Here is a 12850-nt window from a genome sequence, read left to right on the forward strand (position 1 = left end):
GGCATCCACATCCAAAATACACCATCCAGGCAACCCAGAACACTCCTCTTTCATTTACAGTCACGCAAAGACTTCCCCATCTAACTTTTATTTCAATATCAAATGGTAAAATAGAGACTCTCAGCTCGATCAATCTTGGACCCATTGTATCTAAGCTTCCTTTAGAAGTGACTTCTAGGTATTGAGGAGATTTTGGGAGACATCAACTGATGATTACATTACGAGAGTACATCTCTTCCAGCCTTTGCTTTACTTGTGATTCCTGACTGGTATACTAAACAGGGAAACCTCACATCCTCTCACAGTAAAGCTTTCCAAATGGTCACCTCGTAAACAAGGTTCCTGGAGGTGCATAGTGAAACTGGTTTTACTGAGTCTTTTCACTTTTACAGTGCTTTCACAGAGAAACATAAAGGCAGTTCACAAAGGCATGAGGGAAGACCTTTATCCATAAGAGTCCTAACGGTTGGGAACAAAATATTCGACTGGGGTTTAGGATAAAAAATAACGACTTTAAATCATCTCGAAAACATATACCTAGTTTATTTTACTGAATACTCCCACCACTTATCGCATACATTAAGTATGTCATAAATACAAGCTTAACTCTTGAATTTGTAACAACTGTGGATTTTTTCCTTCACTGTATTCTATCTTCACTTTCCCATAAGATGAACTCCATGGCCCCAAGGTTTTTTAGGTGCATCACTATTAATTAAAGAAATGTATTTCTATTGTTCCCAATTACTATTTAGTTTCTGATGTCAATGTTGAATGTTTCCAAGTTTCATCGATCATAGAAATGCTGTTTTGTCTTAATCATTTAAATAAAAGAATAAATTACACTGACCATGTTCATTAAAATAAAGTAAGACCTGCCAATATCAAACCAGTGGCTGATACTGGTTTACTTTGATAAAATAGCCTGCCTGGTTCAACCAGTCAAGAAGAAAACAAAAACCACAGTCATCAAACGATGCAATTTTGGTTAGAGACGGAGGCAGGTCGGAACAAAAACTGTGTCTTTCCTCTTATGTAATTGATGTGGAAAAACAGTGTGCTGGTGTCCAATGCATGCCAACTGTCCAACAGCTATTTAATTATTGGACCAAGTTCATCTACAAAATACTTAAAAGCTTTATGTAACACTAAACTAGGCATGATTAGTCCTGATTATTAACTGGAAGGGAACAAAAGTTGAAGACACAAATATGACTCCATGATTATAAGAATGAACAACAAACAATTTAGATTTGAATGTAGCAAATACAACTAATACAGGAAGAATAAGGCATTTGTTCAATATGAATACCAATGCCAACAATCAGGAGTGACATATTATGTGGCTTTTAACTTGGACATGAATCATTTATCAGGAGTCACATAGGTAGTTATAATAAGTGATGCTATTAAGGAACCGTACAAACCACTGGTCATTAAGAAGAAATTATCTTTTGTATATTTTGGTATGAAACATCATATGCTTTTAACAGTGGAAAGTGGCAAAAAAAATGTCTGAAGTACTTTTTGCAAAAGTAGAAACACATAAAAGGTGTGCAAATATGTACCAGAAGCAAAACATCCTGTGATTTGGACAAAAAAGTCCATCATTCCACTCCTTGCCCTTGACAACTGATCACCTTAGCAGATGGGTTTTTACACATGCTGCACATTGAGAACAGGGTGCTCTGGGGGTATGTGTCTCAAATGACCCTCATCCCCATGTTAAACTGTGTATGCAGACAAAAGACCACATTCAATACAATCCACTAAGAGTACAATTCAAAACTCCACAAGACTTGTATAATGTGTGGCCAGATGATGTGGAACTGAGCTTCATTAAAGGTTTAACAAGACTAAATATTTTCTGATGAAAAACCTGTCTTTTGCAGGATGCCTCTGCAGCATAACCCCTGGCTGTGCCAGAACAGTGGTCCCACCAAAGGGAAAGAGCCTTGTTTTTTGACCCAGTGTTTGATAAATAAGGTTAAAAATGTAGGTTCACATTTTGATTGGAGGCGTAAAAAATGACCAAAGGGAGAAAAAAGCACTTACCAGCTCTCCAAAATGCTTCATTGCATACTCTAGTACCCCAGATGCTGCTTCTGGCTGCTGCAGTTTATTGTTGATGCTGGAAGATGTGACAAAAATAAAAACAAGTTGTTAGACCTTTTGAGCACAAAACTTGGAAAAATACACTACAAAGAAAGTCTTTGGTTCAGTGTAGTATGTAAACAATGTGTATGGAAGATGCAGCTTCTATTGGCACCTAAATGCAGGCAAATGGCAACGCTTTTTGGGAGGTCCAACATGCTTACCATAGCAACTTATTGTACAATTACAGTACAAAACCTGATGGTAGCTTTGTACATCCTGGTTTAGAGCGATTATACACATTTCGCTGTTAACTCCACTGCTGACCCCGGGAGGTCATAGGACTCCCAGTTCCCACCCACCCACCTAGGTGCAGGTGCCATCCAATCAATAGGTGTCAAGTGTTGTTATCCTTCACTGGATTTCCAACCACAAACACCGCTAACTGAGATCAGTAGAATATAGACCTAAGTAAGGGGAATCACTAACAGACAGTAGACCTTGGGTTTCTCCAGTGGTGGCGGTGAGAATTATATCCCTGTGCCATCCATGTGTCTTCAAAAAAAGTCTTATTATTGCAAACTAAGTCAACTTAGAAACATGCCTCAGTGCATTTTGGAAAGGTAAAACAAATGTTTCCTCTCACAGCACAGTGTTTATTGTGAAAGGCAAATGCACCTAGTGACATTTGTCATGCTTGTTTGACAAAAGATGAGTTATCTGTCAAGACACCACAATTCCCGTTTGTACATCTTCCAGTCACCCGCACCGCCACCACATCTGGAAACACTCAAATGTACCGCAAGTCTATTATATTTCCTCAAGTGCAAAACCTGAGTGCAGCCACAGCCAATACATCTGTAAAATGTAGCGTTTGAAGAGGGCTGGTATGCAGTGGAGTTCCTGAGGACAGCGGGCTTATGTTGATGAAGGATACCTGAGCATATATGTCAGAAACTTGGTTTGACACAAGGTCAAAGGCCAGAAAATGTGATGAAATGGCACAGCAAGTGGTAATGCCAAAGCGCAGGGAGCTGCTGGTGCAGACATGCATGATGACAGGTAAAATAACAACTAAACACAACAGGAGCTATCTTCTACAACGTTAGAAGAAAACCACGACAAGGAACTTTTCAAAAGTGTATGCCGACTTCAGGGACTCAGTGCTCTGAGTTGCTTTTGTAATCATGCACCAATAGGCCAATGTGCCTAAGGAAAGACTTACTCTCTACGAACACTGACTCCAAAACCAAAATTTAGCATTCTGACGCAAACAGGGATCTCATACAAGTAAGCTGTTTTTACTTAACAATTTAAAATCTGTGTGGAACTGATTTGGATCAATTTTCAATGTGTAAAAGAACATTGTTACTGGATTCTGAAGTAATAAGCAGATAAAGAAGTACAAAAAAAAACAAAAAAAAAAACCCCAATTCTGACTGAATTGTCAACTTTTTACACCTAGTTTCCATCTTCAGTCCAACATTGCCTCCGACAGATTTTTGGGGGGAGACGGGGATTCATTTTCTTTAACCAATCACTAGCCACCAAAGTATCTGCCTGAATATCAAGAAATTTTAAACAGACATGTGGCCAAGCCAACGTAATGGAGCAAAATAGATGCAAACTACAATGTCAGAAATACTGATGACTGCCGTGCCATCTATGTTAAAGCTGCATCTATCTCGCCATTGCTGTTATTACTCTGGCGCATGGGTTGATAATGCTTGACAATAGCCTGATGAAGTCATTAGTCCTGCCCGTGGCACTGATTGGCTCGTTAGTCCCTTCCACAGCACTTAGCGGACTGTCTACTAATTGGGAGGCTGTTTCATGTCAAAATGCCAGACGAATCAATCAACACTGTGGAGTGGACAGATTTAAAGTTCTGGGCTGAATGACTGGAGAAATGCCGAAGACTTATGACAGGATCGAACATCAATCATAAAATAGTTACGCAAGACATCCTTTATATCTTTGGCTCTTACGTGACAATGAATATCGTCAGTTCACAAACTATATTTCAAGGGATATTTCAAAAGAAGCTGGTGTAAACAGATGACGAAGGGTGCGAGACTTAGGGACACAAGGGAAATCAAACGCAACAGACCATGGTTGTATAACACAAGAAAGTGAGCTCATTTCGGTAAATAAGCATTTGTCTGTGACTCTGACTGGGCTTGATAGAGTGCCACGCATCATTATAGCAGCCAATTAAAACAATGATCCCAGTCTCCAATAAACACAACTACAACACATCCAGTATTCTGACTAACATACTGACTGATGATACCACACAGGTATGTTATGTATATCTGTTCATTTAAACTGGACCTACAAATTACCACTTGTTGTCAAATTATCAACGTTCAAACACCAAACAGCGACGGACTGCAAGGCCTTTGTGTCCCACCACACACAAACTTCCAGTGCAGAGGTATGCTAAAGCTGCCCAGATGTGGTTTCATCTGAGGAGACAGATCAGAATAAGGGCCTTCTCTCCTTTGGACCCTGGAGATTTCATTGTCCCTCAGCTGAAGCCATCTGGCTGCCAGCTCCAAGCACACACAGTCTAAGCGCATCCAGATGACAGGGCTCACATAGCGTTCTCCTGAAGTAAAAACTCCATCAAACTATTAGAAAGCAGAAAATGTCTTGAAAAACTGTCAGAACACTCTCTTGTGCAGTGCCACAAGTATCACTTCCTAACTGGAACTTAACCCTGATTTGCTCACGTGAGACATGGACAAGTCACTGAAAAGAGCTGGAGCTTAAGTTCTATCAGCTGTAAAACCGTCATGATTTATTATACCTTGCCATGAAATTCAGACAATGTGCTGTGTATCCTGCATCAGATTTCTCTAAGGTTTAATCCTAAACCCTGAATGAGGTTAGCATGCAGCTCTTTTCCACAGAAGTCATGAAAGGTAAGAAAGGAAGATCTTAATACATGTTTTTAAATGCATAAGTCCAGTCTGTAGACTGTAATGTAAACAAAAAAGCCCAAGACGAATTATATAACATATTTTACAGGACACATGCAGACACGTTGCATACCAGTTGGCCGTGTCCTTTGCCAAATACAGAACAAACAGTTTTGTCTTTCAGCTCACTTTGACTGTGAATTTTTATAGCTCCCTCTATTACAAAAACAGAGCACTGAACCATTGCTATTCAAATACCTCTGACCAGAGGAGAAAGAAAAACAATCACCTTTTACAGACTCATACCTTGTATTTGGTTTTTAACTATTAAAACATGTACAGTCATCGCATATGTTTTAGTCATACCTTAATAAGAAATGGTGACTGAATCTTTCAGTCAGGGCCCAGGTAGACACATGCTGTTACAGAGAAATAAATCACTTTCCACTCACATGTCTCAAGAGTGTAACACAAGCGATTTATCACTCTGTAAACTCTAACCCAGCATGTATACATTGGATTTTGATTAATATAATACACTTAGCCATAATTACCCTGGGTCAGAAAGCAAGAGGGAGAAGAAATGAATACATTATTTTTCAAATGTTAAACTCTATAATGTATCCACAATCGCCCTCTCGACTTAAAGTGGCTGGCTTTTTCATTGAAGAGAGAGCATGGCCCCCGAGAAAATTGCAGGTATTTTCCTCCACAGAACAGAAGATGTATGTGCATTGCACAAAGAGGAAAAAAGGGGCCTCACTACTAGACCTAATCTAATCTAATAAGAAAGATATCCACTTGATCCTTACTGATTTTTGGGATCTTTGCTTGCCAAGTGCTGACTCCATTCCTTAATGTTGGACACAATAACTTCAAAATGGAATTGGATATCTAAAGGCTGATCAAGGACAGACTCAATCAAGGTCCACTGAATTGATTCACGTTAGCTTTTGTAATAGTTTTGAAAAGTTAGGATATTTCTTAAGAGTTTATTACAACCACTGACAGTGCTGCTACCATGAGGGGTGAACTTAGTCTGTGACAGTGTCTGGGTAGGTGGTGCACGAGATTTCCCAGCAGAACACTGCATTGAAATGAGACTTGAACTGTCAGTGGTTTTATTGTTGTCGCTGATCGGTGTATTATTGAACAAAGGTTATCCAGAGGCCTAAAATGGAAGTACATTGATTTGTTACTCAAAACAGGTGTATTTACATCTGCCCTGCAGGTCCTCTCAGCCAGGTGCCAGTTGTAACCTAGGTATAGTGCATTGTCAAGGAATGCAAAAAAAATCTAGGAAACGGTCTAGTTCAAAAGTTTAGAAATCACAGATGTAGACAAGATATGACATTTGCTTTACGGTTTGATTTAGTTGATGGTTGCTGGAGGCATGATTACAGACACCAACACGAGGGCTTAGTCCTCAACAAGTCATTAAGAGGACAATAATTCACACAACTGAGCCTTACATTTGCACCACTACTGGAAAAGTAGAAAAATGACACTAGCTGCTTGATACTTCTCTGACCTTCGCATCTAGAGCACTGTTCATTTTTGGGGCAGCCAAAATGCAATCAACAATATTCCAAAGCAGAATGAACCCAACTACCTAGCACCTTGGGGGAGTTCTTTCCATTGCACAAGCCCCATCCGTGCAGACTACAGATGAGAAACGGGTGGAGGTAGAACATTGTTGACAGCACGACATACACTGCTTCAACCAACCACTGTCTCTGAAACAAACACTTCCCGAGGCATTAGGACACGAGAAGGCCAATTTGAGAGACTCAAATGGAAAAAATATTCCATCCAAGATGACCTCACGTTTACCAGAAAATATGTCACACAGTAGGGGTTGCCACATAGAGCCAGGAAAGAGAACCTGTTTTACATAAGAACTTTTTTTATTCTGCTGGTACAGGTACCTCCAGGGTGAAAAGTAAATCTTCCTCTTGATTCTTGAAGGCATAATCACACACACTGAAAATGAAAGATTGAATTTTGAAATATTCAAACCTCTGTAAAATGACTGACGGAACTAAGTAAACAGGCTAGTTTAAATGGAGAAGACCATCATTACGGAGAAATTGGCATTTTGTGCAATTTGGCACCTCCCACAGTCGCTGAGTACAACACCACTGTCATTAATACGGATCCCAGATCTGTAACAATTAGATGTAATGCAGGTGCTAACTAAAACAAAACTCATTTTGTCATAACAATGTTATGTGTTGAAAACTTGTATGTTATGCTGTGATCCCACCCTGTCACTGAAGATAGACAGTGCAGAAACAAGTGATAAAGGGGCAGAGTGGCTTAGACAGAGACACCATTCACTCTTTTACAAGACACTAAAATGTTTTTTGAAGTTGTTTTGTTAAGTTAAAAAAGTTACATAATGTTGCTTTGAATAACAGCAAGTCGTGAAAGTATTGAAAGATTGATGGTCTACCAAAAAAAATAATATCAAGAAGGCCCTTGTACCCATTTGGACTTTCCCTGAAACCCTTAAAATGATCACCATTTGTTTATTGGATTACAGAGACCAATGTAGCATGAACTGCTTTGTTTTTCCTTCTCTGTCCAGAAAAGTTGCACCGACAATCCGATTCAGACATCAGTCACGGACAATTACAAAATGATTGACATTAATGGGTCCAAAACATTCCTACTTTTTCAGCTGCATATTTTTTTTAGCAGCATGACTGAGCTCTGAAAGAAAACGATACTGTACTACTGAATGTTGACACGTGAAGCGGATGATGAATGAAAGCAGGGCAAGGCGGGACAGGTTTATTTCTTTAACCCCTTTCAAACACAGAGAGAAATAAACATGCATTAAGTAAGGCATTCAAATGAGCTAAACCTCTGAATAGAAGAAGGAAACAAAGAAAATGTAGAAAGAGAAAAAGATTAATTGACAAAGTAGCAAATGATGGAGTGTCATAATAACCAACCAGTGCACCAGTACCAAGTACAAATTTAGTATTTCTTGATACCGATGTCTTACCTCTTGGCTCTAAAATGGAATAAATATTACTTTTAAAGCCAAACAACGGAAATTACTGTAAAGCATTTAAAGTTAAGTTTTACAGCGCTTCGAGAAATGCTGAGACATAACCAATGCTCCATCTCTCGTTTAGGTAGTACCTGAACAAAATATACCACATCTGTGCAGTGTCAGTCAACACCATCTAAAATAAGGACTTGAATCCTAAACTTGTAATGCATGAACACCACATACATTTTCAAGCCTGTCATGCACAGGTTATCTATTGCAGTGATGAGCAACACGTTGTCATCAAATACAGATCTTGGCCTCTGTGTGTCTTAAGAGACAGCAGCATCACATGCATCACTGCATGAGATATGCATGGTTACCTCAGTCATCTACTTCCTTCCAGATAGTCCTGGGGGGTTGGAGTCATCACTGACTTCATATGACTGGCCCTTTGTCTTTCTTTTTGTGAAAAACGTCAAGACAAGAAGGCAGTTGTTTCGTCACCAAGCAGATGCTGCAGCATGAGAAAATTCTTTCAGAGTATCCCTTGACTTATCTTGACGATCAAATACACTTGTCATTGACGCTTACCATAAATCTTACTCCTTTGGAATGTGGCATCCTAAACAGTTAAAGTGTACATAAGTCTAAAAATGTTTTGCGATGCCAACTGAACAAACTGGTCCCTGTTGAAATTGTATACATAAAGAAAACAAGTCACTCCTTCTATTGCATAATTCTACCAAACTTTCCTCTGTTTTTCTATTTCCTCAATTTAGTTGGGCGTGTTAGGAGGCCATTGAGACGTCAGCCGGAGAAACCATTCCACCCATGTTTACACCACACTATCACCACACTGGGACACCACTGCAGAATGTGTCTCCCGGGTTCATCACCTTCAGGTCAAAAGGCCAACAGAACAAAGCGTCTCTGGTGGCCTAAAAAAAAGAAAAAACGTCCTGACAGTTACCTCATTGGAAAGCTGCTGTTGCTATGTTGACAGAGGGATCCATATACAATGTTTTTTGGAAGACTTCAGTTTCCGTGGGCTTCATATTGAATACGTTTTCACTGTAATTGTCCATTAAATATTTCCAATGAAAGATGCCAGGTCTTTGATATATTTATTTTTTCTTTGTTCTACTGAAATCGATCCATGCTGTAATTCACTTTTCTTCTAAACAATGGAAAAAAAGGCAGCGGGTGCAGATGTATCACTCAAACAAACAAATTACACCAGTGTCATGAAGTAACAAAACACCAGCTGTTGGCCAAAGAGGCAAAGATGTTTACAGTATTATATATTTCAACTGTATTCATATTCCTTGAGATATCGTTTCTAAATGCATAGAGAGGAATCATTACAGTAAAGGGCTTCTACAGCTTAATGTTGAAAGCAAAAGTTGTTATATTTTTACCAACTCTGATTAATAGCAAAACCTACTTAATGCCTGAGATCAAAACCACAAAGCTAAACACATTTAATGGTTAACCAGAAACAATGGAATCCCTTTGTGGCACAAGTGGTTTTTGTTTTCTGTTCCATGATGAAACTGTTTTTTACATCCCACTGTCACGAAACGTCTCTCTGAAGCAGTGCCACATGGCCAACTGTGCTTACACAAAGCAGAGAACTGTTCTAAAGGGATCGTGGTTAATCCACCTTCTTCCCCTGCAGTACTGTTTGTCCCTGCTACCGGTTTGTAGGGTGGCGAGCAGACAGCAGCTGACTGGCCGGGGTCCGCAAACAGACGCCACCTGGTAGCCATCACCAGCTTCAGCCACTAGACCTCTTGAAGGCCTGCCAGGGCATGAAGGCTGCCACTCTCAGAGCTGCAGGATGCCCTGGTGCATACCAACTCCTTCATTATGGAAAATATGGAACAGTTTATTCTGCCCCTACACGTGACCAGGTTTAACTGAGTTGCAGTTCCTTAACCCTTGAGTTATTTTGTAATCCAAATCCACAGTCGGACAGCTGCTTGCCTCGGGTGTTTAAAATCAAGGTAATATCTATCCCATGTTGATTTGGTAAGAAAAAGGAAAAAAAATGTAATTCAGGTAGACTTTTAGAAAATAACTCCAAAATCAAGAGTATCCATTTCATAATGTACTCCAGCAAACTTGGTGGTTTTCTCAGTTGAGCAAATCATGGTAAATCCACTGCTGCTATAAGGGCTTTCCAGTAATGTCTTCTACTAGAGACTGATATGGTAAAGAGGCTCTTCAGTAAGAAAAAAAAACAGGCTATATGACCCAGTCTTTACAATCAGATCACTGCTGTACAGTGAATATCAACCGTATTTCTCATACCTGTTCCCTCATTTAGATGCCAAAGATCTGTGTTAGATTATTCCTACTTCAAAGACTAATCAAAACCATATTACTGCTGTGATGATCCAAGATTGTAAAAAGATGAGAAATGTAACCTCAAGCTTTGATATTTTGATTAGTCTTAACACAGGATACATAAATGATTCATGAAATGGTGAGCGTAATAATCTCAAGGGAACAAAATGATGCCTTGAAATAAGCTGTTACCAAAATCTGTCCAATTCAAATGAAGATCTTCTGTGTGAACACAGCAGACAGGTGGAAGACGTTACTGTTAATAAAGGTTATGTAATTCAAAGTTTTCAAGATAGAAGCCCTGGAATCTTCTGGCTCCTTCTTTCACCTCCTGCCTTTCCTGTAATTGAACCCATGAGTGCTCTGCTGACAGCTTGGCCCTTGTGGTCACTTTGATTACAAAATGATTTTCCAGTGTATTTAGGGACACAAAAGCCGTCTGTGAGTATATTCTGACTGAAAACACGTTTTGTCAGCTTGTACTTATCAAAGATAGATCACTGCGGCAATTTGCACAGCAGGGTTTCCAACGTGTCTTAAAGGAGAAGGAAAAAATCTGTTCAATGAAATGTGTGGGCTTCCCAAGGAAGTCATATAAAGACGGGAGCTTTGGTTAAAGTTTAGTGAAGTCCTCTAATGTTAAGGGGAACCGTGCATTCTTCAGACAGAGCCTGGTGAGACATGGTTTGAGGGTAAAAGGTGTTAAAAGAAGCTGTTTGGAAAGGAAAAACAGCGTGATGCTAAACTTATAAAACAGCATCCAGCTGGACCTTTGTGTACTAGCACCGAATGACAGAGTCCAGGACCAGAGGAAAGTGATGCCGCTGGGATGCATTGCTGGAGAGTGAGATGTGACTCACAAAGCAGCTAGTGCGATGAGAAAATCCAGGAAGGCAAATTATCCAAATTTTTCCAAAAGAGACTGACGCACATGACTGACTTAAGGTTAAAATTTAAAGGGAGGTCAAAAGGCACCACACACCATCGAGCATATTATTGAACAGTGAGAAACATTTGTGACTGTAGAAACATTATCAAGACAGGAACTACGGGGAACATGATACATATAGAGCAAACAGATTCTTTTAAATGTAAGACCAGTAAGCTGTTTCTTTGTTGGCAGCAGAGCAGGAAATTGTCACAATTACATTTAACATATCAGGGCAAAGATACTCATCTTAAGTGAATTTACTCTAAATAGTTTCTCCCTGGTAGATATAATCTCAAGACAAATGCAGTGGAAAGGCAAGACTGAACGTCCAGGAGAACATTGTGGTAGCTGAACCTTTCATGTTACTGTTAACACATTTGTTTCCTGTTGTATGCTAAAAGCACCTATTGGTACACGTGACTGAGGCACATGAATAATGAGGTGAACCATAATGTTTAACATAAAAATGTTGTTCTATTTCTTGTCAAATGGGGGTAAACTAGGAGGAGGATCAATTTAAGGATCAGCAAACTGAACATGAAGGCAGCCTATTGCGTTTGTATTGATATGAGAAATGGCGTATTACTCCCATAAGCATTTTAAACATCAAAACAAATAAAGGCAATTCAAAGCACATGTCAACTTTAAAAACAATTTAAAAAGCATGCAGTGAGTTAAAGAGAGACTGCAGAGCGATAACCGGTTGTGGCCAGTAACATCCAGAGAGCAGAGTGACAGGGCAAAGGAAGAGCTTTACACATCCAGATATCTCACTTCTACTCCGTGACACATCAAAGCAATAACAGACCATTCATAATTATGTAATATTTGGGAATTTGAGGAAAGTCATACTTTTTAAGTTGCGCTCCAAACCGCAGTCCCCGTGACACAAAGATGATGCTTAACAGAGCGCTCTAAACTGTTTCCTTATTTGTTCGCCTGACCAATGGAGGAAAAGTGAGGTACGCCCGCCAAACATTTGGCAGGAGGGACACAAAGAGCCTGAGGTTTAAAGAAAAAAAAAAAAACAGGCGTCGCTGGTGATGCAAGATTATGTAATGTGATGGTAGACGAGGGTTAAAGTGTGAAGTTTTATTTTTGCTCCACAGCTGTAATATTACCTCAACCCTCAGTTCCCTGGTCTGTGCTTTCATGAGTTACATAATTAATCTAACTGAATGTTACTGACTGACATCCTGGTTGTTTATATTGTTGACAAGACATTCAAACCATGCAATAAATACAGACAAAATGTTGAGGAATTATAATGTGTCTCAAATCGCAACTAAGTATTTACTTAGGTGGTCCTACAGTGATTTGGTTCCACACTTTTATTGAACTAGGGGAATTGTACTGATTATTGAAGACTGATTACAAACTAGAATTTTAGCCCTGTGGCAGTATGCCTCCTAGCACCAGTCAAGTTGCGGTTCCTGAGCTATGGTGTTAAATAATGGACAGAGCATTTTTAGCAAAACATTATGATGTCACCGTGAAGTTGACCTTTAAAAACATCATCAATTCATTATGTTATTATCTTAACTGTGT

General features: G+C 39.4%; 1 protein-coding gene across 4 annotated transcripts in view; it reads right to left on the reverse strand.

Annotated features, from left to right (window-relative positions):
• Positions 1–12850, reverse strand: part of mtor (mechanistic target of rapamycin kinase) — an 86509-nt gene that overhangs the window by 34973 nt on the left and 38686 nt on the right. For all 4 annotated transcript variants that reach the window (XM_037104324.1, XM_037104323.1, XM_037104321.1 and 1 more), the window contains one exon: positions 2056–2131. In XM_037104324.1, coding sequence (XP_036960219.1) covers positions 2056–2131 — 76 coding nt within the window. The remainder of the gene's footprint in view (positions 1–2055; positions 2132–12850) is intronic.

Source organism: Acanthopagrus latus, chromosome 7 (assembly GCF_904848185.1).
Source record: "Acanthopagrus latus isolate v.2019 chromosome 7, fAcaLat1.1, whole genome shotgun sequence".
NCBI classification, from domain to species: Eukaryota; Metazoa; Chordata; class Actinopteri; order Spariformes; family Sparidae; genus Acanthopagrus; species Acanthopagrus latus.